The following is a 27,123-nucleotide window of genomic DNA, read 5'->3' on the forward strand; positions in this document are numbered from 1 at the left end:
CATCAGCACCCAGCCCTTTGGGGGGGGCACAGCCCCCCCACCTAGGGGCATCCTCACCCACTCCCCTGCAGAAATGTGAGGGGCACAACCCCCTGCCTGGGACATCCTCACCCAGCCATCTCAGAGACATGGAGGGACACTTCCCACATGTTGCCCCTCTGTGCCTCAGCTTCCCCCTCTGTAACATGGGGAGAGTGCCCTCAGCCCTGGTACACCACCCCTCTGGGACTACTGCACCCCTTCAGTTCTCCTCCCTGGCTAGTTTCTGGGCCTCCGCTTCTTTGCCTTTCAGCTCTAGGGCCTGCTGATGTGCTAACGTCTCAGCTTATTTCCGGGCCTCGGTTTCTCTCTCATTGTCCTTTATCTCCAGATCCTTCATTCTCAACTGACTCTCATAGTCTCTCTCTTTTTCTGCTACTTGCAGTCTGTTTGCCACTTTCTCTAAGGAAAGTGGACATGCACCAGCCTTTGTCTAAGGAAAGTGGACATGCACCAGCCACCAGATTCCACGAGCACGTTAGACAGATTCACTGGTAAGGATAAAACATTGAAATAAGTTTATTAAATACAGAAAGATAGATGTTAAGTGATTGTAAGGGTTAGGCACAGAGGTCAAAGTTGGTTACATAAGAAATAAAAATAGAATCAATCTAAATTCTAACTTTAACAGAGTAAACAAGATTTGAATCAAACAGCTTTTCTCACCCCACTGGATGTTCCAGGCAATGTACAGTTCTTATTACACAGGCTGAATTCCCTCTCAGCCTAGGACCAATCTCCCCAATTCAAAATCTTTGTCTTCCAGACAATCCTCCGGGTGTTGAGATGGGGAAGGAGAGAGGCCAAGTGGTGATGTCACTGTCCCTCTTTTATACTTTCCTCCAGCTGCTAGAAAATCCTTGCTGGGTCACATGAGTTAGGCTGCCTCCATCATGTACATGCCCTCTGAGGAGTCTCTGGGATGGCCATTGGGAGCATGGAGTTCCCTTAATGGGACATCAACACCTGTCTGGCCAATCTAGATATAAATCTGTCTTGTTAGTTGTTCCTTTGTTGTTGAAAAGCTAGCGGTGGGCGTTCCCCATTTACCACATATTTCAGTAACAAATATATAGCAATACTTCATAACTTCACATACAATGACAGTACAGACAATTCAACAGAATATTAGTGTTCAACAGATCAAGACTGTTTAAATGATACCTCACAAGGCATGCATTGTACAAAGCATGTCATAATCATATTACAGTAGTGAATTTGGGGGATCCAGGGTGCCATTTTGAGGTACAGAGAGTCTCAACCTCCCATCTGCCCTCTATAGTAGATGAAAATCCCCCCTTCATCTTTTACTTTTCTAGAAGGAGGAGATTGGTCTGTGGTCCAGATATCAACAGATGAGAGTTTTATTCTCGAGCTGGCAATGATTTAACGACATTGCCGTGGAATTAATCCATCTGTGCCTCAGTTTCTCCATCTGTCAAATGGGGGGCCAAACAGGAAAATTGAGAGATGTAATTAGCAAATTTTTGTAAAACGTTGTGTAATCCCCAGATGAAAGATGCTATCAGAGTGCAAAATGTCATTATACTGCCCACGATTTGGTTGTAATGGCTCAGAGAAAAATTGCAATACACGTGTTGAGACTGAGACAGACTTTAAGTTAGGACCCCCTCCACCATCACCTGCATCATCAGCAGGGTTTCAACCTTGGGACTTTTAAGCACAAGCATCTATCCCTTTTTTTAGATGGTAGCAATAGTAAGCTATTATCTTCTAAGGGACCAGCCACTTGAGGGGGACAAAACACACTTTGCCAGTGTGTTTAATTTACAAGATGCTTTTAACATAATTAAAACCCAATCCTCTCCAATTCTGTTTTTAATTTTATTTAGTGTCAAGGTGGCATTTACAAAGGTGCTGGCTTTGTATCCCTGGAGGCTACAGCCCAAAGCTGGCCACAGAATGCATCAAGGGAAGCAACAGTTTTAAGCTTATCCACACAGCAAGCAATGCCTGCGGACATTGATTGGCCTGGCTGCTGAGACTAGCATGTAGTCCCTTGTCTAGAACTAACATCCCATACTAAATCCAAGCAGGATGCACTTTGAGCTTAATCCTCTACCACTGAAGTCAAAAGGAGTTTTGCCCTTGACTTCAGTGGGAGCAGGAGCAGATCCTTTGACCTATATATTTTTTAAAATCCTCCTACAAAGGAGCATATGGTGTGTATGATTTAGAGCTATGCATAATTTTGTATGACAGACAAAACAGTCTGCTCTGCTTTCTCTTAAAATGGAGCTCTGGCCTGCATTTTTCACACACTTGACCTTTATTTCCTTAATTTTTGAAATGAAGATTATTCGACTCCTGTATTCAATTTTTCTAAAATAATTTACATAAAACCATTTTGTAAGCACAGTGAGACTCCAAGACAGGAATGGGCAAACTTTTTGGCCCTAGGGCCACATCGGGTACAGAAATTGTATAAAGGGCCAGGTAGGGAAGACTGGGGGAGGCTTTGCCTCCCTAAACAGCAAGGCGTGGCCTGGCCCCTGCCCCCCAGAACCTCCACTCCACCCCAACTGCCCCCGGGACTCCCGCATCCTATCCAAAACACCCCTGCTCTCTGCCCCCTAACCATCCCTGCGGGACACTCATCCCCTATCCAATCCCCGCTGCTCCTCACTCCCTGACTACCACCGGGACCCATGCCCCCTATCCAACCCTCCCTGCTCTCCCCGCCCCACATTACCTGTGGGGTGGGGGAAACGGGGGCTCAGTCCTTTCCCTGTGTGTTTCCCCTGCTCGTTTGGCTGCTCTCCCTGGCAGTCGGGCAGGGCTCGCTCCCTGACTGGGATGGGCTGCTGGGGACAGGGGCCAAGCATGCTGGGGATGGAGGGGGGCCCTGGCTTGCTCTGCCCCTGTCCCTGGCAGCAGGGTCCAGGCTCCTTGACCGCCCCCCTGCAGGCTCCCCAGAACTCCTCCTGCTCCCCACCCCGTGACCACACCACCCTGGAGCACCAGGTCTGGCGCTGCTATAGCTGTGCAGGCCGGCCGGAGCTGCAGCCACACTGCCCGGGCACTGGGGGGAGCTGTGACTGAAAGGGAGGGAAGGGAGCAGAAGGGAGGGCCAAGGGCTAGCCTCCGCCCCGCTCATTGTGCTGCCGGGGAGGTGGGCTGGCTCCTCCGCAAGCCTGTCCTGACACCGCTCCCTAGCAGGAGCTCAGAGGCCAAAGGGAAGGGTCCTGGGGGCCGGATGTGGCCCACGGGCCATAGTTTTCCCCCCTCTGCTCCAAGAGGGCATGTAACACAACTGGACACAAAACTGAGCAAAGTGAAACTGACAAGTAAGAAAAACATCAACAACATTGTTACATTTTGAGCACAGAATTTAGCCTAAAGTTCTAAGTTAGATAACAAAAACCCAGTTCTTGTTGAATAAACGCAAGGCTGAGACATGGAAGACAGACATACACTGAAAATAAATACAGTGACACAGCAGATAAGATCTTATAAGATTAGCATCCCGTGGCTGGAAAAGGGTAAGACGGATAAGAGGCCAGTTAAGAACTATGAAGGACTCTGAGGAAAAGTTTTGTACAATCCAAAAATCAATATAATTTGGGATTTACTCAAAGGAAACAGCAACTGCAAGAGGATGAGAAAACAAATCGTTTGAGGGGAACTGCAGATGTTTTCCTGCTATATCAATCATATGCAAGTAATTTCAATTAAAAAAAAGTGTCATTTAATAAAGCAGAAGCCTGGCTAGCAGCTTCACAATAATTCTTCGACAAATATAGCCAGTAGCAACACTTTCCATCAAATCAAGAACAAGATCTGAATAATAAATATAATAATAATACTTGCATTTACATTGCACCTTCTGTCTGAGGCTCCCCAGATAATTTTGCCAAAATGACTTAACCGTCACAATACCACTGTATGTAACCCAGTAGGCGTCAGCATAACACGTTATAAAAACTTTATCACGCCTGCATCCCTTGGTAGGGGGAGACACTAGGATGAGCGTCACTAGTGACGAGGAGGAAGGTGATGGTGAAGATGAAGGCTAGTACTAACACTTCAGGTTTTTCCACAAGGCCCAGGGTAAGTAATGCAAATACTATGAGTTCCTTATTAGTCTCACCTCACTGTCCTTTACCAGACTGCAGTGTGGGTATTGTTAGTTTGGGTAATAAATTATTCTAGAATGAGCTCCGGGTAGTAGGTATTTGGTTAAAGTAACCCATAACTAGAGATCAGGAGTGGGACTCAGGTGATGTGGAAACTGGATGGAAAAAAAAAATCAGTAAAAACTGAGCATGTGTGTGTGCGCGTGTGAGTGTGAGAGAACACCATTCTGGTGGTGCAAGGATTGATGAAGGGTGTGGGGGTAGGGGGGATAGAAAGGGTGAGGTGAGGTGAGAAAGGGATAGGAAGCAAGAGATGTATCAATATTCTGAGCAGTGAGTGAGGCATATGTACTTGATGGCTTTTATGGTGTCAGGAGTAGTATTTTTTGCTTAGGGAATATCACTTGTGTTAATGGCTGACAGCACATTTGTGTGCGAGCCCCTTCTTGAAATATTGGCAATCCATCACTACCATTCTCTGTAGCAGTGTGTCTGGTTGCCTGTGTGTGCTTGGGCATCCAGCAACTCATTGCGCGTGTGGCTTATGTCATGCTGCCATGTTCCTTGGTTAGGCATCAATCTCTGTCAGCATATCAGACTCATACCCCTTACTTCTGCTGGGAGCGTAATCACTGTGGCCTACCAGGAGCTGTCAGGCTGGTACAAACATACCAGCAAAGCCATTTGATTGACCTCCTCCCTGTTCCAAACTGCTCACGCCTGCCAGCTGGAGGGTTCATTCCCATCAGAAGAGGCAACAGGAGGTGAAGCAACAGTGGATGCATGCAGGACTAGTGTATGTGATGATATAGGGGAATAAGAAGTTTTAGGTCTGCCTTTCATTGACCTAACTGGCAGTGTCTACACTTAAATTTCACTTCCACCGACAAGTGCCCCACTACACCTACTTAAAAGCTCCACCTCCACAAGCGGCATAGGACCAAGGTGAATGTCATGTCAGCGTAGATGCTGTGTTGCTTATGTTGATGGCTACAGGCTTTCAAGTAGCTGTCCCCAGGGCCGGCTCCAGGCACCAGCTTAGCAAGCAGGTGCTTAGGGTGGCCACGCTGGAGAGGGGCGGCACATCCAGCTATTCGGCGGAGGGTCCCTCACTCCCGCTCGGAGCAAAGGACCAGCCACTGAATTGCTGCAGATTGCAGTCGAGGCTTTTTTTTTTTGGCTGCTTGGGATGGCAAAACCCCTGGAGCTGTCCCTCAATGCCCCACACTGACAGTACAATCAACACAAGCACACCTGGTAAGGATGCACACCACCAACTCAAGGAGCAAAGTGTAGACATGCACAAGTGATGTAATTACTGTGGTGGCTACATGCCGACGTAAGTTAGGTCAACTTAATTTTGTAATTGAGACAGGGCTTAAACTGGAGATGAGAAGCAGCAGCATAGCCTCTCCAGGGCAAAGATATAAAGGAAATGTTGTGTATTTACCTTGTTTAGAGCAAAGAACACTGGGCCATCAAGACCATTATTAGCTACAGCTTTATTCAGTATGTCCATCCCTCAGTGAAACAAATCCTGCAATATTAGTGATTGCTTGAGGCGGTAACCCTACAATGTTATTCAGAAAGGAAACCTCCCAAGTCCTGTTGAGAGACATGCTGTTATCACGTTCAAGCTCTGTCAGTACACAGCCTACATCACTCCCCGTGACTGATGAGATACAAGAGATCAGAGTAGATGATAAGACAAGAAGGGACCACTCTAAGTTCTATGACTTTATGATAACAGATGTTGGTATTTTTGGATTAGGTGTATCCCCCATCTTAGCCTAAACATGAAGGGGAAAAGAAGGAGGAAGTATTTATTTTACATAAGCAATAGCGTTGCTAATGTTATTGCTGGCATTTACAATAAAATGCATGTGCAATACAGATATGCAATACATACAGTAGGGACTGTTAACAATATACTGAATTTATATTTATTATTAGTATTATTGCTGCTTCAAAAGAATGTGTTTCATCAGCTTTAATACTTGCACACATTTGTAGAAGTCACTAAAATTTAATTATTTTGCAGGGAAAACTGGAAGTAAACCAACTGCAATGTTATATCACTAGGATCTGTTCAATGAAAGATTACTTACAGTCAGGATTATCTTTCTAGGACAATAGAAAAAACATTTTCAAGAATAGTTCTAGGGGCAATGGTCAATCAATGCTCATTTCATTTATATATGTCACTTCTCAGATCACCCAACAATTGACACTAATTTCTCAGAAATTTCCATGTATATACTTTATACACACTAAACAAATGTTTAGTGATCACAGCATGGAGGCTGGGAGGAGGCATATAAGCTTTAATGCATTATCCTTTTACTTATAGATGCATGGATTTTAATCCTAGTTTGAATCCCTAGTGAAAATGTCACTGTTAGTTGATTTCATTGTAAATCCCTAGAAAGCATCTGTCCACATCAGAAAATAATAATATAATCAGGCATAAGTCAGCATGTTTCATAGTCTGATCTTAAGGGAGGTTTACCCCAGCACTGGTATGGCAAGCCTGTTGCAGCTCATGACTGTAGTATATTGGCAAGTGGGGGGGAGGGGGAAGATGAGATCTCATAGCACTTCCTCTGAATTACACCTAGGCAATACTCACTTTCATAAGCACCAAATCTATCCAACAACATAGCATAACATTTTCCAATTCTATACTTTGAAGACACTAAATGGCACCTGAGTTTTCAAATATTACTGCCAAGTATTTTCTCTCAAGCATTAGTTTGTCGTATGTGACCTTTCACGCATTTGCTGCTGTACTATGGATCTGCCACACAGCGTGTTTTTAAATTCTAGTACCTATTAATGAGACAAACCTCTTTTTTTTATTTAATTGGTTTTAAAAGCACAAGAGAAAATTTTAATAGCATGCTATGATCAAAAAGAAAGAGAAGTCCAATAGTAAAACAGATATACAGAAAAAAGTAGACAAATGAATAAGATGTTCTACACATGTTCATCATGTCAAAGATTGACAAAAATGTCCCATTTACCAAGTACCTTGAAGTTAACATTTAAGTCAACACTTCACTATTTCACTGGTGACTGTTTCAGCAGAAACACACACTTACCCATGACTACTAGATGCAGTTGAAGATATTGGGGCAGGGCACTATGGAATGCTAGTTACTGGGATGGAAAATTAGAAATTCAAGCATCCTCCTCAAAATAGGTCACCACTGCTTCTGCCCAAAAGGAGGGATGAAAGGGGAAATGCAGCCCCTTCCCAGTGCCAAAATCCTCAGCTGACCTCGGAGACCCAATATTCCAACCACTTCCCCTGCCACCCCAGGAACTAAAAATCCCAACCCAACTGTCACCTTCAGTCCCCACCCGCCCCCCAGCAACTCTTACAAGGCAATTATGTACCTTCTATACAAAAATCAGCAGCACATTGAAAACTGAAAGTTTGTGGGCAAAGGACCTTGGGTTGACATCTTAAACAAAGAGAAAATGTGTCTAAGTCCCTTACACCACTTTGAAAATCTCAACCATTGAATTTAACATCAAAATAAGTAACATGAGGGATACTGTACTGATTGGACTGAGCTGGATTGGGGGTAGAAAAATGAGGGAGGAGAAGGTGGAAGGAAGAGGAGTGCAGCATAGTTCTAGAGCTTCTGCCTTGTATGTTAGGTTTAAGGAACAAGCTAGCTGTAGGGAGAATAGCCCAATGGTTAGTGTCCTAAGTTAGGACTCAGGTGAGCTGGGTTTGATTCCCTGCTCTACCTTCCTGCATGATCTTGGGCAAGTCACTTGGGGTCACATTTTTAAAGGTATTTAGATGCCTAAAGAGGCAGATACCCAGCAGCACTTACACATCCAATTCCTGTTGATTTCAAAATGAAAATCCTACTAGGTTCCTAAATACCTTTAAAAATCTGGCCCTTGGTGTCTCTGTGGTTCAGTTCCCCACCTGTAAAATGGGGGTAAGAGCACTTCTGTAGCTCACAGAGGCATTGTGAGGGTAAATACATCATAGATTGTAAGCTACTGTGGTGAGAGGGCCTCGAAAGATCTAAACTAGATAGAATGTGCTGCATAGAAGATGCATATACTTGACTGTTCCTCCACAAACCTAGCTGGCAGTTTGCGTTGCATTTCTGAGGCAAACAATTGCACACTCACAGTTAAGGGCAGAGTACATGTCAATATCTTTAAGGGATCCCTTGAGCTAGCCAGTCCTCCTAGTTGAATTAATCACATTCACAAATCAAGGCAGGATTTGTGGATATCAGAGCAGATGGCACAGCATGGGGGAGCAGGGCAGGCATGTTTTCCTTCCAGTTATCCATTAGGATTTTCCAACTGGTTATGTATTAAATAATAAATCTTTATAAGGAGGATGCATAAAAGGATCACTCCTGCCCTACTCAGATTGATTGTATTGGAGCTCCCTTCTGACAGGCGGGCAGCTGGGTCCCCTTTATCTCCTGACCCCCTTGCACAAACAATTGCTGATGTATCCTCTTTTCCACCCCACCCCCTTCCTATTTTTCCACTGCTGAGAATGTTACAGCACATGTTGCTCTGCAGCAGGGTTTCAGTGTAGCTTAGCTAAGTGCCAGGAGAACAGAGAAGCCAGACTCCTGGAGCTAGCTGCCTTATGGGCCATCACAGCAGCAGGGATGGATAGTAGGTTCCTGCCAGAAAAGCCCCATGCTGCTTTTACCCACACGAGCAGAACTACATTTGCAGTGAGAGGGGGGCTGACTACCATGTACCTATCCCAAACATCCACATCTCTTCTGCCTGCACCCTCTGCGCTATTCTAGCTTCCTGCTGAGGAATGCTTGTTTAGTACAGCTAAACTATTAGAGCGGTCAGATTAGGCAGAGTATAATCTCACTGAAGATCAGTTAATTTAGGTAGGAGACATCTCTGCAACATGAACAGTGAAAATTACCTAACTGAAAGGATGTTTGAGGTTCCCAAAAGAGTGGCATGTTACAAAATGGTGGTGGGGAAATAATCAAGAAGTGAAAGAGGCTGATAAATCTCACCTATTTTGTAAATCTACTCTTGAAAAAAGTGTTTGCTTCAATTCCTGAGTAGCTGTCTAGAGCCTCCAACCAGACCAAGGACTACATTGTCCTAGGTGCTGTAAAGATGTATCATATAGATAGCCCTTGTTCCAAAGCATTTATACAATCTTAATTTAAGCCCCATCATAATAGTGTGTGAAATAAAGACTGAAGGGAGTGACAGGAGAGAATAGAGGAAAAGGGTTACAGTGATAAAAGCATATTTCTGCATAGATTAGCAGGACATGAAAAGGCCACTGCTAATCAAGATCAATAAGTGGACCAGAACCAGTATTCTCAGTTTGCTACCTCAAGTGATAAAGATCAGCAGTTGATAGAAAATTTGAATAGGGTAATTGCTCAGTTAAACTTTTCAATACAAAGTGTCATGATCAATAAAAATATATATATATATATATATATATATATATATATATATGGAACAAGGTAAAAGCAAAAGTCAGAGCCCCATGTATTACACAACTGTGAAATTTGCCACCAAACTGCACTTCAGAATATAAGCCTTCATAAAGAGCTGTGGTTGTAAAGGAAACCCTGAAAACCACAAATGGAGCACAAGCCCGTCCAGTGTTGTCTACCATAAGCAACAGCTCAGAAGTGTGAACTGCCCATTCATCTCAGTCATGGCGATTCTGAAACCTAACAATAAATTAAACATTCATATCTGAAGCGACTTCACTGCTGATCATTTTGGCAGAAACATCCCACAATCCCAAATTGCTTCCTATGACCTCTAGGGAGCCAAAAGCCACCCCCATCCAATTACCAAGAGTGGTTACTTACTGTGACATTCCCCAGGGTGCAATCTGAACTGATTAACAGCTGTGTCCCCTCAGTTCTCCAACCTGGGATGCCTTTTACACTGCTTCACTGTGAGAGCAACTCCTTGTCAGCTCACACACAGCCCCCAGCATGTAAATCACTCCCAGCTACATTGTATGAGTGCTGGAGCCAGCCACTCATGAACTACACTGCAGGGGAACACCATCAGCAAATTCCCAGACTTTTCCCTCAGAAATGTGCAGCTTGTACTGCCCAGCCCACTCCTGGACAACACAAGCTCATCTAAAGTCTGTCATTTTATTACTAGAAAATGGTATGCACACATCTTGTTATCCCAAATGGAGTTTCCCCAACCACTTCAATCCAAACACCTTGATTAGAATAAAACAACAAATTTAAAATCTCTCTCTATAGTTAATAGGTGACTCCAAGTAATGAGGCATCTGTCAGAATTGGTTACAAGGACATAAAAGGCAAAACACAACCAACAAGCTAAGTGAATACAAAGCAAAGGTCTCTCTCACCACGTTCCCGCCATCTTACTGGCTGAACGTCTTTCAGTCAAGATCTCACCCTGCCCCTCTAGTCCAATGCTGCTTCCTTGTTGTTCAAGTCTTGATGATGCCATTGGTGGAGAGCAAGGGGAAGATGATTGCGGGGGAGGGAGTCCAACTTCTCGATTTATAGCCCTTTCTCTTGCGCAAGAATTATCTCCAGTTGATGTTCAGGAGACAGAAAATTGGTATGGCCAGGAACTTTAATTGCTGCTTTGTCAAAATGTAGATCTCTCTTGCCCAAGAGTGGCCACTCAATCAGGCAGTGGTCCATTTGATCTCACAGGCACCTGGCTGGCCTTTTGTCTCTGTTGAACTTGTCTGTGACTGCCCTCCAGAATATGTCCAGGTAATATCATACAGTGAAATTTTACATCTTTACATACGGTGTTGCCACACATTTTACCAGGACAATAATCAGCAAATCATGAATTTTCAAACTATACCTTACACAGTATGCTTTGTACAAAATTTAACAGGCTTGCAAAAGGGATGAATATGGGGCTACAGACTATCACAGTAGGCATTTACCTTAACTCTGTACTTCCTGGTTTTCAGATGTTTGAGTGGCAAACTCAGCGTTCTGGAATGGCACAAGCTATCATAAGGCAATCTTAACTGAGCCATTAATAGCAGCATCTGTCATCGCTGCTAGGACCTCAGACCCTAATACAACATAAAGGATAACATCCCCAACCACCACTCACTTTCTTCCTCTAAATATTCTGCAATTCCAGACAGAGTGGGGACGGAAGAAGTGATAGTGTGGATCCACACAAAGGCAATTGTCTCATTGCCCATGTGGCTCACCACTGTAGAGAAGTAACAGGCAGGCTTCCAGCACCAAAGGAGTGCACTGTGAGGAATCTTTCATGCAGTAGTTACAGGACTGCTCTGCCAAACAGTCACAGGTCTAGAGACTAAATCCAAAGAGTTTCCATTTTTAGAGCTACAAACAGTTCTCGCTGCAAGTTTTCTGCTTTGACAAGCACTTGCGCTTATTCACGGCATTTCTTTGCAGCCTCTCTTGAATATTAGCAGGTTATTGTTTTATCGACTCCCTAGATTGGCCAGGTCACCCCCCACCCCATCTCAGGTGACTGAGGAAGGATGTACAAAAGTCATCTGAACCTTCTCTGGCAGAGAGCAGGGAGGGGGCTGAGAACTAGGGCAGCAGAATTAAATCAATGGCAGAGCTAGAAGAAAAGGAAGAGGTAGGCAAGGAAGGGGAAGTTTGGCTATGGCTACATTACAGAGCTTACAGCGATGCACTGCACCACTATAGTGCTCCTAGTGCGGGCACTACGTTGGTGGAAAAGCGCTCTCCCCTCCACTTAATTACTCCAGCCCCTGCAAGCGGCAGTAGCTATGTCAGTGGGAGAAGCTCTCCTGCAGACATAGCGCTGTCCACACTAGTGCTTGGGTTGGTGTAACTTACATCGCTCGGGGGGGTAGCTTATTCATACTTACAACTTATACCGACTTAAGCAGTGTGTACACATAACTATGCTGTAGAAGTTAGCTTCCTCTGAATAATTTAGTTGGGAGCAGAGGCAGGTTTTTGGAATGAAAGCGATGAACTCGATCAACTCCGTCCATGGTAGCATGGTTCCGTTAGAAGGGGGTCTAATGACTGCTGCCCTGAAACCCCACACCCACAAGTAGTATTTGTGCTAAGGCCCATTCTTGACTGTCATCTTATACTCCCGGGGCACAGGTGTGAAGAGTGCTACCATTCCGATTTGATCATATTTTTACAATGACCCAAGGCAATGGAGAATCAGGATTCCATTTGCTCCCCCCCCCGCTGTGACGATGTTAGTTAAGGGCAACAAAGTTAGCCCTATCTTATGGAAGATGAAGCCTCACAGGTGTAAGAGGTAGAGACCTCCCCAATTGCCACAGTCAACCTTGATCCCACAGGTGGGGGAGGAAAGAATCATGGCATGGCACTTGTACTCTTCCCACCCACCAGGTCCACTAGCTCCTCCTCTCCCCAGATGGGGCTACTCACAGTGCCTGCGGCTTACAGGAGAATGGAATAAAGGCCTAGTGTGGCTAGCTTGCATGTGGGCCATGTGCCCAGCATTCTGTAGGTAGCTGAAACAAGAACCAGCATAGTGATTTGAGTATTCACATTTTATTTAAACCAGTACAAGCACCATGCTTAGCAAACGATTTGGTTTAAAAATAAACATGCAATGTGAACTAGCAGAGACTAAATACCTGATGGAAGTTGTGCCAGTTATTGGCATTAACAGTTACATGGAATTGTTAGATTAATAAGACTGACCATCAATATTTCAAGACTCCTGATCTTTTTACCATCTGTAGCACTGGCAGCTTGCCTTGGCATACATAATCAGCACCCAAAGGTAACACTGTACACCTGACCAACGTAATCAACGCAAAGAAAGAAATGGAGAGCTTCCACTGCAGCCTTTACTCCCATCACAACTCACTTTTGCAGTCTGAGCAGAATGCTGACATGCTTACATTCCAAAGCACAACTGAGAAATCAGAGTGATTTTTTTAAAATCGGAATTCCCTTGCTTTTGCACATTTAACTTTGACCCTTAGCATTAATTTAATGCAACTTCTGGACTAAATGTCATTTTATAGTTTAAGACAGAAAAATCTCAGCTCAATGGGAATGTACAAGGCACCTTTACACAATACATTGGAAGGTGTAGGTCCCAGCATTATTGACATTCTGGTCTATCAAGGGAGGCTACATAGTACGAGAAACACTTTTAAACCACCAAATATCGCATTTAATTTTTTTCACGAACATATGCAATAGAACCAGTCCATCTTATGAAGTGAAAACATGCAAAAACGCTCATGCTTTAGTCAGTTTGGCTTTTTCTCACACACGGGATTACAAGAGATTCTCTCTCCCCCTCCTCCCTGCCACATACACCTATTTGAAATTTAAAACAGCCAAATTAAGTGTGGCAGAAAAAACACCACCTGTTGGAGACCTTTAAGTAAAGTCTCTGGTCAGGAAACATTTTTATGGCTGAGTTATTGACTCCTGAAAAAAATAATGACCTTTAGCTACAAAGGTTAACAAGTCTCATGATAATTAAAGCACACCTCTGTCCCATGTTTTGAGTTCTTTTTAGAGATCTCCGAAACACTGGCAGAGAAGAGAGGAGTTTGGTTACATCAGACAGGCATAAATTAAACAATAAGCAAAGTTAGAATATACTGGCTTTCCGAACACCATGTATCTGCCTCCTGCTAATCTTCATGGGTAGCTGTAAAGAAAGGCAGTTTGAACAACAGTCAGCGATATGACAGCATTACAAATCTCATACCCACAGTAGAGATTTGAATGGGGTTAGTCATGCCTTTACTTTAAAAGTACTGGAGTTCTGCACACTACCATATCTCAGAGCCAGTCCTGGGACCTTGAGACCTGGACAGTGAGCAGCAGGAGACTGTACAGTATCTTGACATATATTAAGTGTAGATCAGCTGCTGTTTTAGGGCTATTCTCCGCAAGGACTCCCCCCACAGTAGCTGCAGTTACTTCCCTCCCTTTCACTGCAGAACTGAGAAGAAAGGGGACGACAACTTACAGAGCAGTGGGAAGAACTGAACAGGAGGAAGTGCTCTTGGTATGGGGAATCAAGGCAGGAGGAGACTCTGTGCAGAGAACTGGTGACACCCCAGGTGACTCTCACAGAATCACTTAATTTGTAAGTACAATTATAAGTTTAGTGCAGAAAACCCCATATTTTCATCCAAAAAGACACATTAAGAACAGTTTTCTTGATGGGGCACATTTCTCCCCCCCCTTTATGAGCATTCTTCCTGCTAAACCCTGTGCAAGTAGTAAGGTGGCTATTGCCAGTCCAACATAGCATACAAAGCACACTGGTCTGGTTAGAGGTTTACAAATCCAGTTTTCCCACCGCAAGCTAGGCTGAATATTAAAGAATGCCACAGGCTCACAGCACAACTGGCAGTTTCTTTCTGTCCTACTGGACTTTGACATCACAATGCCTTATAGTTCATGCAATACAAGTGAAGCAAGACCTTCAAGTCGGATTTTTTTTTAAATTGCTTTTGAAAGTAATACCAAAGCCTTATTTATACAAGTCTGCCACTAAAGAAATTGCTTCTATTGATCTGTAGCACATGAGAAAGACAAAGGAACATTTTTTACAATCAATACATGTTCTGTCCAAGGAAATGAGGAAATAATGTTGTTCCAGTTCAATCCATCAATATAAGGATCTTATTTCCTCCAATTAAGTCACTTTTCCTACACTGAACTAATGGTCTCCCAATTACATCATAACCTGTACACATTGAAAAGCCCTCTTATGTTTGAGAGGTGTGTGTATGAAGGAGGAATAAATCAATAAGTCAAGCTAAACATGAACTGCTGCTACTGAAGAGCACTGCATGGGTGCGTACGGTCATCTTAAACAGAGTCATGTTTAATACTCTTACACAGCATGTGTTTGCAAGAAAACATGCATTCTCCCAGCAAAGGTTTTACAGAATGAAATACTGGCCTCCCAAAATTAACAACTGATTAATTCACTCCTCCTCACCAAAACACACATTATTAGGGCAACTATACTTTAAGCTACAGCTATTCATGACTAGAAGCTGCTCATGAGAAGCCATGTATTCAGTAGCATGACAAACACTCATGTGAGTCAATTGAGATAGTGTCACAGGAGTACCTGTTTGCCACTGCATGGGCCAAACAGGATATCCCAACTCAAACTACTATTCTACTGTTATATAAAAACAGACCCTTTAAAGGGTTAGTTTTTAGCTAGATTATAAAAAGTACTATTTTCATATTAGAATTTTTGCCGTTTTACCAAAAAGAGATGAAACTTCAAGATTGAATGAGGTTACTTATGAGCAGAAGTCCTAGCTGGAATGTACTTTTGACTGACAAGCAATTAAGTTAGGAAACCTCCTTTCATTAAAAAGATACAAGGTCTATATATGGCCAAGGTTTCTCAACAACAAAAAAAATCAGACTATTCTAAATCTCTCATAAGTTCTTAAGAGCTCTAAACTCCTGCACTCCCAGGTCTTCACTGATGGGAGCAGACAGCTGGCATTTTAAGTCCAGTGTGTTTTATTTTATAAATGTTTAATTGCACCACTAGGCATTAGAAAACATGTTACTTAGACCATTTAACAAAGGTTAGTTTTTACCAAATTTGGAGTAAATAGTGTAAAATTCTTAGTCCTTTTAAAGCTAACAAATTAAAGGCACGCAGTATTAACAGGTGTTCATATAACAGGTAATGGGAGTGAAGAGGTTAATTTATAAATAGTGTAATATTAAGTCTCGCATGTAAAAATCCAGAATGCATGTAACCAATATTGTAATTAAGCCCTTAAGAGTTATAAAATAGTCTTACAGAAACTAGTTTATGACTGACTAGTGGTCATAGAACTTTGCCCTGAAATTTAGATTCACTTGATTGTGAGTCAGATACTCATTAAAATTAAAGAGAATCAGTCCTGAAAAGTCCTAAAAAGAATTTTTTCACATTAAGTTATTTTTGTCATATAAATACTTGGTTTCAGTTTAATATTAAACACTTCCATAGACTTTAATTTGGGAAATTCAAAAAAATTCTCAATTTTAACAAGTGGCCGTATGCTATTTCAACATATAAACTGCTAGTATACAGTATCTGTCAAAAGGATGTATTTGCAGCTCATGAAAAGTTAGTGTCAGCTTCCAAATGTTTGTAAATAGTTAACAGTTTCTGAACTGTAGTAATTATAGAAATATTAGTCACAAGAGTGCAAAAAGAGAATCCCTGCAGAAAAGTATTTCCTTTTATAGTTATACACAAGAAAACACTTTGCAAAGTTTTACTTCACGGAGACTAATCTTCCTCTCCTTGCTCAAACTTTGTATGAGAAATATACTGCAGGAAACTGCTGTAAATATAGTGCATTTTTAGGCATAAGTATTCATGTCTGGTTCCAGTATTGTCAGGATGGTATATAAATACTTAATACAGAGGTTCTCTTAATGGAAGTAGCCCAGTTTCTCACGCAGCCATTCTTCAGTTAGGTCTTCTGTATTTCTTATTTCAAATACCTAAAACAAAATTGTATCAGGTTAAATATTTACATTCCAGTACTTGGAAGAAAAGAACACATTATACCACAGTTCTAGTGATAAAATGCATTAGTGTACTTTTAAAAAAAATAAATAGTCACCATACACCATTTTGCTTTATGAACATTTTTGCAAGGACGGGTTAATAACCTAGAATAAAATGTTAGACCCTAATGGAAATACATGTTACAATTTGGTTAAGTTATGGAGAGCCATAATTACTGTTTCTGGGACTTGCTACCTTCGTTTGTAGTTCTCTTAAGATTGTACATCAGTGATCCCCAAACTTTTCATCTGGCAGGTGCCAGACGAAGAACCATGGCGGCACCACTGAAATTCGGTGGCATTTCGGCCGCAACACCTCTGGATGACGTGACTTGTCGGCAGCAAGCAGCATCATCCAGAGGCGTCACCGCCGAAATTTGGCGGCATTTCGGCAGATGCTTGACCGCCGGCCAGGACGCAGGCGCATTTAGATGCCCTGGGCGCCCGTGGGCACCGCGTTGGGGACCCCTGTTCTACATTATATATGATAAGGATATAACAAAAAAAAATTTTAAATGACTCTGAAGTGGCATTGTCAGTCACAGCTCAGGGATGCTGATCTATTTACTATAATATGTTAAGGTGCTTCCTGTTTGCAATACAATAACTATATTCTGGGCTGAATTAACTCTGAAGCCTTTTAATTTTTTTCTGCCCAAGATTATTATTAACTTGTAAGCAGGCAAAACCCTCAAAGTATCACCATAATATTTTGCTCATCTGATACTTAAAGGTATCGTGTCAGTACTCACTGGTGTATCTAAGTATTAAATACATACAAAGATTTGCAGAAGAGAGAGTCTTCAGTAAGGCCTTGATACAGCAAATGAAACAGAAACAAGTATACCATTCCCTGCTCAACACACACCTAGCAGGAAAGTAACTCTGGATTTTGATATGGCACAGAACAGATGGATTTTGATATGGCACAGAACAGATGGATTTTATACTGCTCCATTCCAGTTGGAATCATTGCAACTCATTTGAGTGATGCCCAATCTTTTTAGGACAGTTAATTGCTAAGTCAATATAAAAAAATGTTGTATCAATAACATGTCCACAGAGCCTTGAGAACATGCTTTTATCTAATGCAAGCAAGATAAAAAAATTGAAGTTGTGGAGAATCAGATTTGAATTATTAGCAATACACACTATATACTAATAGAAGAATGCAAGATATTGTGACCATACCATTTCACATTGGTCTTAATAGTAAGAGTCACGTTTTTCAGCACCACACACACATGGCGCTAATGTTGACACTCCAGTATTCAGCTGACAATAAAAGGGATAACAAAATACATAAAATCACCAGTGAATTTACCCATTGCAGGGCATGAATTGCCTGTTTACCCCTCCCCATCTATTCTACCTTCTTAGTAATCCCCAAGTTTTTTTTTGTTTGTTTACATTTTTTTGTCCCTTTGTTTATTTCCACTTTTTCTTGTTTTCTATCCTCTCAGGCCCAGCCTACAGACACAGATTCTCATGTTCAATCTGTTATTCAGTGCTGTCTACTGGCATATTGATTTAAGTAGTAAAAGATGGGATAAAAAAGTAAAAAAAAAGATCAATATGACAACACAGACTAGCATAACAGAAACTAGGCTAATCTACCAAGCCACCAAGAAGTGGGGTAAGTCGATTAAGTCACGTATGAGAGTCAGATCAGGAGAAGGCCCTAGCACAAGCCAGAATAAAAATCAAGCTTCAGTGAGAGGTATGAATAAAGCACATTTCAAATCTAAATCTGAAGCAGAAAGTTAACACTCCGACCTGAGTACAGAGTGGGGTCAGTCCCAGAAGATCAGATCTGACTCTCACCCATTCCTCGGCCTTCCTCCAGGCAGTTTTCAAATGGTTTGTGGTTTTTGCCCAAAAAAAGAGGGTAACCCCCACATGCAACTGGTCTCTAGCTTCCCTTGCTCCTGAGAAACCTGACCAGTCTTCCCCACTCACCAAGTGGATTAGCTGGGCATAGAACGAGTTCACCTCTCTCCTCAGGGGACCCCACTCCTTGTCTCCCCTCTTTTCTGGCAGGCTATAGTTCTCATGCCTCAGTTCCTTGCAGGCCTATGAGACAGTCTCCTTCTGCCAGACCAGCCAGCTCTCTAAAGCCTGCTTCCTCCCACTTCTCCCCTCCAACTGGAGGGGCCTCTTCTCCACGCTTGGTGTTTCCCAAATGTATTGTGGAGCTGACTGCAGGCCAGACCACTAAGCCCGTTCTGCCCTGGCTAAAGTAGAAGATTTGCAAAGGTAGCAGCAACCAAGAGGGGAAGGGGAAAAGAAAGCAGAATAGCACCTGTGAGTTTCAGCATTAACTTTCAGGTGTACTGTAGGTGTCCAAAGGAGATTTTATAGTCTCCTATTTCTGACCCAACAGTGTCAGAACCAACTATTCAACCAGAGGATGCTTCTTCAGTTGGCAAGACCCATTCTACCATTGTTAGAAAATAGACACCTAAGGTGTTTCATGCTTCAGTGATGGTTAGGAAGGGTTCACTACAATAAAGCACATATTTTTAAGTGAGGGTAATTAGCCATTGCAACAGCTTATCAAGAGATGGAGGTTCTACCACACCATCTGGAATCTTTAAATCAAGACAACGTACTTCTATTAAAAACGTCCTAGTTCAACCATGAATTACAGGGCTCATTGTCCTCTTTAAAAAAAAAAAAAAAGATCCATCAATCTCCATGCTTACTCTCCTCTTTCTTTAGGCTTCCTGCAAGATGGACACCTGCTGAATGCAATTTAAAACATGCAAGAACATAATGATCCTGCTGTATTGTGTACACGCGAGACAGACTAGCAAGACAGAACAGTATCTTATGTACACTCACATTCTGCTTGTTATGAAAGATTCTTGCAACTGGTCAGCTAGATATTAAATTGTACCTTAGTGAGTTCAGCTGTTTGTACAAGCTTATTCTTGCTCCCAGCGTACATCATCTGTTGTTCAGGCTTGCATCCTGTAGTTGTGGGGAAGGAAAGCAAATCCGTTAAAGATTTTTTTTTTTTTTAAATCCAACTTGTATGCAGGAAGTTTCCAACCAACAGAATGACCCAACTGTCTCTTTGTACACAGTATCATCTTTAGTTTTGCTTTGAATGTTTAGTACTTGTCAAGACTATATTAAAGTGATGTGAAAGTGGGCTGGGTCGGAGGTCATATCTAGCTGTCTCTCTAGTTCTGCTTAAAACTGTACTCGAGAGGAAGATAACTATTAAGCTTCATTGTATCACAATTCAAACTGCACAGCCAGCAAAGCAGAGGCTAAACCCATCACTTCTTCCTGCTATCTTATATTCTACAAGAGCGTTGATCGATCAGAAAGCAAGTTACTTTTGCTGCTGTTTCTAATAGATTCCCATTTCTTCCTGAACCACAGATGCAGTCTTATACAAGGAATGCATTTATCTGAGTCTAGCCACTAATCTTGTACAATAACTTTCAGGGCAAGACAAAGAAAAATAAACTGATTGGACCAAAAATAAATATGACCAGCTTGATTTCATTTAGCAAGCCATTGATGTCCTGACTCTTTGTAGTAGTTTTAACTAGACACTGAAAATAGAGGGGAACTTCTAGAAACAAAATCTTAAGATACAATAATTACAGAAATAAATTCTGGATAAGGTCTCCCGTGAAGCATCTTACCACAGAGCAGAACCTAACACTGTAGGCATGGCTTATAACTTGTTACATAAATTAACTACTGAAGAGGGATAGCTCAGTGGTTTGAGCATTGGCCTGCTAAACCCAGGGTTGTGAGTTCAATCCTTGAGGAGGCCACTTAAGGATCTGGGGCAAAAATTGGTCCTGCTAGTGAAGGCAGGGGGCTGGACTCGAGGACCTTTCGAGGTCCCTTCCAGTTCTAGGAGATTGGTATATCTCCAATTATTACCTTTATCCACACCTTTTTCCGTACTTTTATTGCTAAACTTTAACACCCATCTGGTTAAGCAGAGTAGTGAAGGGTAAAACAATGCGCTCTCTCTCTCTCAAGGATTACAATATAATTTAATAGCTGCAGAAAGCCACCCTATTACAATTCAGAAAGTGCAGACTGATCTCAAGGGGCCAATTCATTCCCCGTGTCTGAACAAAGCTTACAAGAAAGTCGAGGTGCTGAGCTGGCTTTTTTCCTCCCCATTCCTAGGTTTCTTCAGGGCCACTCGGTCCCTGGTATGGACTAAGACAGAGTTGCTCTAATGTGGGCCCCAGATGCAACAGCTGTTCTGGCAGCTGGGATACAGGAATATTTGGCACTCCTGTAGGAGGTAGCATACAACTGGCTCTGTGCCTGCCAGGAACTCCCCTCTAAAGAAGTTTGTCAGGGAACCATTACTGTGAATTTGCAACCCCTTTAAGCCAGAGAGAGCGTACTGATGAATTTGGCCTTAAGTGAAAACCACTGATCTTAAGCATTAGGCCTTTTTTGTTTCATAGATACAAGGACTTCCACATTTATAGGATATAGCAATTACTATTCACAATGTTTACTCACCGACTGGACTGGAGAAGATAAAGCACAATGGATAAGAAACTCTTCCATCATCGTGCTGATACTTGTAACTATACACAATGAATGTTTTTCTGAGGTTAAGGAAACTAAAAAAAAACACAACTCACTGATCTCTTAGAACATAATCCTTACATTCATTAGCTGAGCTTGATATAGGCAAAAATAAATCTCCCTTAGCCGTTTGTTCTAAAAGATGCTTACATACATCAGTTTCTGTACTGTTTCATCTTGCTCCCATCTCAGTTTCTCTTCCGATTTGAGTTTGAGCCATTGGAGGATTTACCCTGCTTTTCAGTAACATAACCCCCATCTGAGATTTGTGTGACTATTTTGCAAAATAAATGTTAGTGAAAAGGACAATATTGAGAACTATAAAGTCATTTCCCAATGATTTCTCTCCAATGTTTTAAATATCTAATTTAGCTGAAACTTCATAAGTAGTCAGATTTCTTTTTCTAAAGAGATTTTTGCTGCTCGTTGCATACTCTTGGCAAATGATTTGTTGGTAACTCTTTGCACATCAAACATTGGATGGTTTCATGTACTTTGCTAACCTTTAAATGGAGAACCTATAGCTAAAGTATTAATTTAAATCTTTTTGTTGTATTAATGGGCTGAAAGCCATTCAAAACATGGTGAAAGTAACCAAGTTTTAGAAGTAGAGACTTCACTATACTATTGTACAAGTCTTCACTAAGAAATGGCATGTGACTACAGAATATATCATGAAAAGTAATCAATTTTTGAATTAATATAGGGAGAATTTCCACTGTAGACAAATATTTGTTTGAAAAAAATGGAAAATTTCCAATGCATTTTCAATTTAATTTTTTTCAGTAAACAAAAAAATACTAGCAACATTAGAAAGGATATCGAGGTTGTCTCTCAGGCAGCTCATCTTTTAGTTCATCAGGGGAAATGTCCTAGTATTATTGAAACACAAGCAGTCTTTCAATAGGTGAACTCAGACCTATACACTATACCGGCTAGAGTACAAGGGTAATGGGAGTAAGACACTGCTACATCTACAGTTACATATCTAAACTGAAAACAATCCTATGGGAACAGTCACAGGAAGATGCCACTGTTAATTGACTGCTAAACTGCTTTAGTAATTTTGTATAAGAGATTTAATGTTAATATAAAAAAATAAATCTGTGTCCTTCGCAGTTTAAGAAACTGATGTTTTGTGGCTCCACTCTAGTGTTAGATATACTGGCACTCACCACTTATTTCAGTCTCTGCTACTGAACACGAGTGTGCAATATTTGCTACAACCAGCAATACAAACCGATCCTGAAATCTAGCTCTTGGTCTCCATCTGTAAGAGACCAGTTCCTGGACTAGTGAACAAGCTTAACTATTCATAGTTGCCAATAGTTTCCTCTTCAAATATTATATATTTTTAAAAGTTATTTCTTAAATCATTGCATAAGATTTCATGTTGTCCCTGTGTGAGCCAACACTACAGATTGAGATCAAGTTATTATTCCACCTGTCTACAGGGATTAAGACAATCCTAACTTCTAACTAATGGCAGGTCAATGTAGAGTCCAGAGTGCAAGTCAGCAAAAGGCTCAGCAAGAATTCTTCCAGAGAGCCAGCAAATGGAGAGAGATGCTTTTTGCATAATTTTTATTAAAATATAATTTAATTAACATTTTAATGTTTAAACCATCTTGTATGGCTAATTATCCAAACAATTGCTACCGTACAGCTCAATTAATAGTGTGTCATGCATCACCCACAGATTAACCATACATTTGAAGGAGATTCATGACCCAAATGAGATTAACAGTTTGAGAACAATTTGACACTAAGACAGTACCTCAGCGGCAACACCACATGGCAAGCTGAAGATATTCTTATTTACAATTCACATAACAAACCTCATGCTCTTCATCCAGTACCACCAGCTGCTTATCCTTGTCAATCTTCACTATAATAAAAACATAACATAGGTGAACTGTGCATCTAGAGGGGGTGCTGTCTCCACACTTTTTTTTAATTAAAAAGGTTAAAATTGCAACTTTTCTAGAATTACATGCATATAATAATCAGATTTTATTTAACCCACCTAATGCATTATCTTGTACTTTCACTCCCTCTTCTCTCCCGCCCTCTCTGACAATGATCAGTGAGTGGAATTCTGGCCTCACGGAAGTCAACTGGAATTTTAACTTCAGTGCAGTAAAGACTTCTCCCCCCAAACTTTGTTACAAAACTAGCAATTTCGAAACAGCCCACTTTAAGAATGTCAAACATAACCCTCTTAGGTTTGAGTAAGTCTTGGCTTTTTCCTCCACTTTCTTGAAGCCAGTGGTAGACTTTTTCCACTTTAAGCAATGTTTAAGCACGTAAGTATTTCTATTAACAGCAAGTGTGACAGCTTTTATTCTGAAAGCTTTAGTTCCATAACAATAGAACAACATTTTCTGGTAAGAGGGAATGGGAAAAATATCAAAGGTAGTGGTATAATAGAAGCATAGTGCACGCCATTTTGCTGCAGCAGCTAAAAATTATCAAAGAGATTTTCTGTAAGACATTGTTGCTTTTGTTGGCAATGATTTTAGCTTACTTATAATGGCTGCATTGTTGGTTTCTTTGCGAAACCGGAATTTTCTCAACTTTTCCACCAGATCTTCAGCAACATCACAAACCACCAGAGATTCACTCTACAGAAAAAAGAATTTCAGTTAACAAAAATCCTCTCAAAATTATATGACTACATGAAGTTAGTTGAAGATTCAGAACATGCATAAAATTCAGATGTGCAAAAAAAGACAACATAAGCATTAAACACAGTGAAAATCTTGTCTTATCTTTTCATACTGGGCCAAAAAAGGAAAGTTAAATATCAGAAAAATGTGGACCAAATGTCTTTACATTCTTGATTCCTGAAGTCAGAAAATAATTTCTATACTTCTACCTTATCAAGCAATCCTGTTTCCACAACTTACAGGTTAAAATAATGAATCAGATATGCAACTGATTTTACAAGTTTAGTCCTGAAATAAGAATATTTAAATAAGAGCTGTTAATATTTCAACAGCATCTAGAGGCCCTAATTAGGGCCTTGTGGTGCTAGGTATGAAAGCAGAACTCCGAACCTTCAAATTTTGCCTAACGTGAAGTGTTTAACAAACTATATTAAATGATAAAAGTGTGCATCTTCCCTACTATATTTACAAGTCACTTTTTTGAAAACTTAGATTTAGTGAAATCTAAAACATAGTATTAGAAAAATTATCCTGTTGAAGGTAGGAAAGAAAGTGATCAGTTCCTTCACAGCTAGCCCTCTAAGCTATAAACCATTTTACATATACACCACTACCTTGATAGAACGCGGTCCTTGGGAGACAAAAAAATCTTACCATGTTTAGGTGAAACGGCGTTATATTAACTTGCTTTGATCTACCGAGTGCACAGCCCCACCCCCCCAGAGCACCGCTTTACCACATTATATCTGAATTCATGTTATAGCGAGTCATGTTATATCGAGGTAGAAGTCTAATTTGTAATTGCGCTATACTGACCACTGCCAATTTCCTGCACCATTCTTTATACACACTCCCTTGTGTGTCTTCTTGTAACAGTCAGCTCCACTGCTCAGCAAATGTTCTGTCACCACAGGTAGCTTTGACTGAATGCCAAGCATACCAGAACACTGTTGCCAAGCAGAAGGAAGAAAAATTAGTTCACCATCTTTAGCTCAATTATACTACTGTAGCCACCATACATAGGAGTTTCTTTTATACACTCACTCCTGAGAAATCAGGGCTAACAAAATCTATATATAAAGCTAAATGATCATGTTATGAAGAGCAAGTCTTAAAGGAATAAATTAGAGTTTAGAAAGAAACTGAAGTAAGGTTCTGAGCCCATATGCAACTACACCAAAGTCCTAGTCCACTTATCTTAGCTTCCTCCATAAAAAGGAATTTGTCAAGAATTAGCTAGGGAGAGGAAGTCCCATGAATGTTTCCGTGCAAGTACTCAGACATGCCTTAGGTTTTAATTAAAACCTATCTTTAAATACAAGTCAACAATTTTAAAATTATTGAAGGCAGCCACTAAATGAATCATTCGGTAAAAGAATGAATCACTAGTTTAGTGATCAGAAGAAATTTAGTCTTTAAAACTTAGGCCTCGAGCAGTTTACCAGACACCTTACTAGAGGCCAATATTGAAGAAAGGAGAGTTTCCTCACCAAAAAAAAAAAAAAAAAAGCACAAGGGCAAACTTCATCCAAGCATTCTCTCACTGTCTCTAGACTCTGCATCTTGGACTCCATCTTCATCAGCCTCTGGAAAGGTGTCTTGAGTTTGCTCCCTTTGACTGCTGGAATGGAGACTTCTTCCACCACCTATGAGTCTGCTGTGATAGCACTCTACTACTCTACTCTTTCTCAGGCTCCTGGCTGCTCCAAGGATGAGGATGACAGCTGTGTGCTTGTTTCCCCAGACTCTATTTTGGATCATCCTCTCTCACATGGCTAGTATTAGCATCTACTTCTGCTGCTGTCATGAAGTGATTAAATCTTGCATTGTGATCCATGTTAATTGTTTTTAAGTGATACTGCACATCAAGTGTTTCCATTTTGAAAGTAAGACATTTCTTCCAACTGCCAGCTCCACAAACTCATTTTGGGATGAGAGACTTCTTTTCTCTCCAACATAAATAGCAAACAAAGTACTGCAGGCCAAACCACTTGTGCAATCCCCTGGAGTTCTACGGGTGGCTCAAATTAGCCCTGTAAATATAATTAAACAAACCATTCTGTTTGTGATACAGGAGGAACATAATCCAGTTCACTCCCTGTTGGCTAAACTAGCTCTCCAACACCAGAGGTAAACATAAATAAATATGCTTTCACTAAAGCCAGCAGTTCTATGACGGACTACACCGAGAGAGAGCAAATCTACTAAGTAAGGGGGTGCCTTTTTTTTTTTTTAATACCATGTCCCTTTTCTGGCTAGAACCACACTTTAAATTCTTCCAAAACTGATAGCTTAGCCAGCTGCCCTCCTCCCAACTGATCACAGAAGAGTGACTTTTTAAACTGTTTACACAGAATTTTTTTCATATTGCAATGTCTGTAGAAAGGCAGGATGGAAACCTGTTAAGAGTTAGTCTCACTGTTTTCATATCCCTCCTCCCCATAGGTGCGCACACAGCCACAAATGATCACTTTCTAGCAACACACCAAGTGTAAGCAAAAAGCTGAGAAATGCATGTTTCAACTGAAGCATTTATCTTCAGTTACAGCAGAGCTAGAACTTCTCATTGTGTGACCTTTCTGAACTCTACAAGAAAAAAGGATGCAGCTTTCTCAGGCTAGTCCACACTGGCACAGTGCTGAGAGCTCTCTCCCAGTGCTCTTTAAAAAAAAAACCCACCTCAACGAGGGGCACAGCTCCCAGCACTGGGGCATCGTTTACACTGGTGCTTTACAGCATTGCAACTTGCAGCACTCAGGGGGTGTTTTTTCAAACCCCTGAGGAAGAAAGTTGCACCACTGTTAACTGCCAGTGTAGACAAGTCCTCAGTTTGCAATCTTGTTTCCATACACAGTATCATTTTAGAACCCTTTCTCCCCTTTCACACCTCCACCTAACAAAAGCTATTACAAAGTAGCAAACTCAAAAGGAAGCGTGTGGAAAAACAGTGATACGCTAGCAGTGACTCAAGAGACCACACCTGCAGGATTCCGTTTCCTGTCCCCTTCAGACCCTGCCCATTTGGTTTCAGGTATAATTTTTGCTCCATCTATACAAAATAAGATTCCAAGATTGTCACTCTGAAGCCTAGAATGTCTGTTGAGTCAGTATGAAGTAATGGAAACAGCTACAAGCATGGCTGAGAGCCTTCTGTTCCAA

General features: G+C 41.4%; 1 protein-coding gene and 1 long non-coding RNA gene across 6 annotated transcripts in view; one reads left to right on the forward strand and one right to left on the reverse strand.

Moving 5' to 3' along the window:
• LOC123367949 lies at positions 1–25,734 on the forward strand. The gene is made up of 3 exons (XR_006578653.1): positions 1–533; positions 4,012–4,110; positions 25,518–25,734. It is a non-coding gene; the product is annotated as an uncharacterized LOC123367949 (long non-coding RNA).
• The window catches only part of GMFB (glia maturation factor beta), a 16,932-nt gene continuing 2,481 nt past the window's right edge, over positions 12,673–27,123 (reverse strand). For 3 of the 5 annotated variants that reach the window (XM_045012330.1, XM_045012332.1, XM_045012334.1), the window contains exons 2-7: positions 23,823–23,919; positions 23,134–23,183; positions 22,118–22,167; positions 21,227–21,309; positions 19,614–19,687; positions 12,673–16,648 (exon numbers count right to left, since the gene is read on the reverse strand). In XM_045012330.1, the coding sequence (XP_044868265.1) occupies positions 16,577–16,648; positions 19,614–19,687; positions 21,227–21,309; positions 22,118–22,167; positions 23,134–23,183; positions 23,823–23,919 (426 nt within the window). In that variant the 3' untranslated portion in view covers positions 12,673–16,576. Of the gene's footprint in view, positions 16,649–19,613; positions 19,688–21,226; positions 21,310–22,117; positions 22,168–23,133; positions 23,184–23,822; positions 23,920–24,780; positions 24,912–26,944; positions 27,014–27,123 lie in introns of all 5 variants that reach the window. The other 2 variants (XM_045012333.1, XM_045012331.1) reach the window with 2 other exon arrangements.

Source organism: Mauremys mutica, chromosome 4 (assembly GCF_020497125.1).
Source record: "Mauremys mutica isolate MM-2020 ecotype Southern chromosome 4, ASM2049712v1, whole genome shotgun sequence".
In the NCBI taxonomy this organism is placed as follows: Eukaryota; Metazoa; Chordata; order Testudines; family Geoemydidae; genus Mauremys; species Mauremys mutica.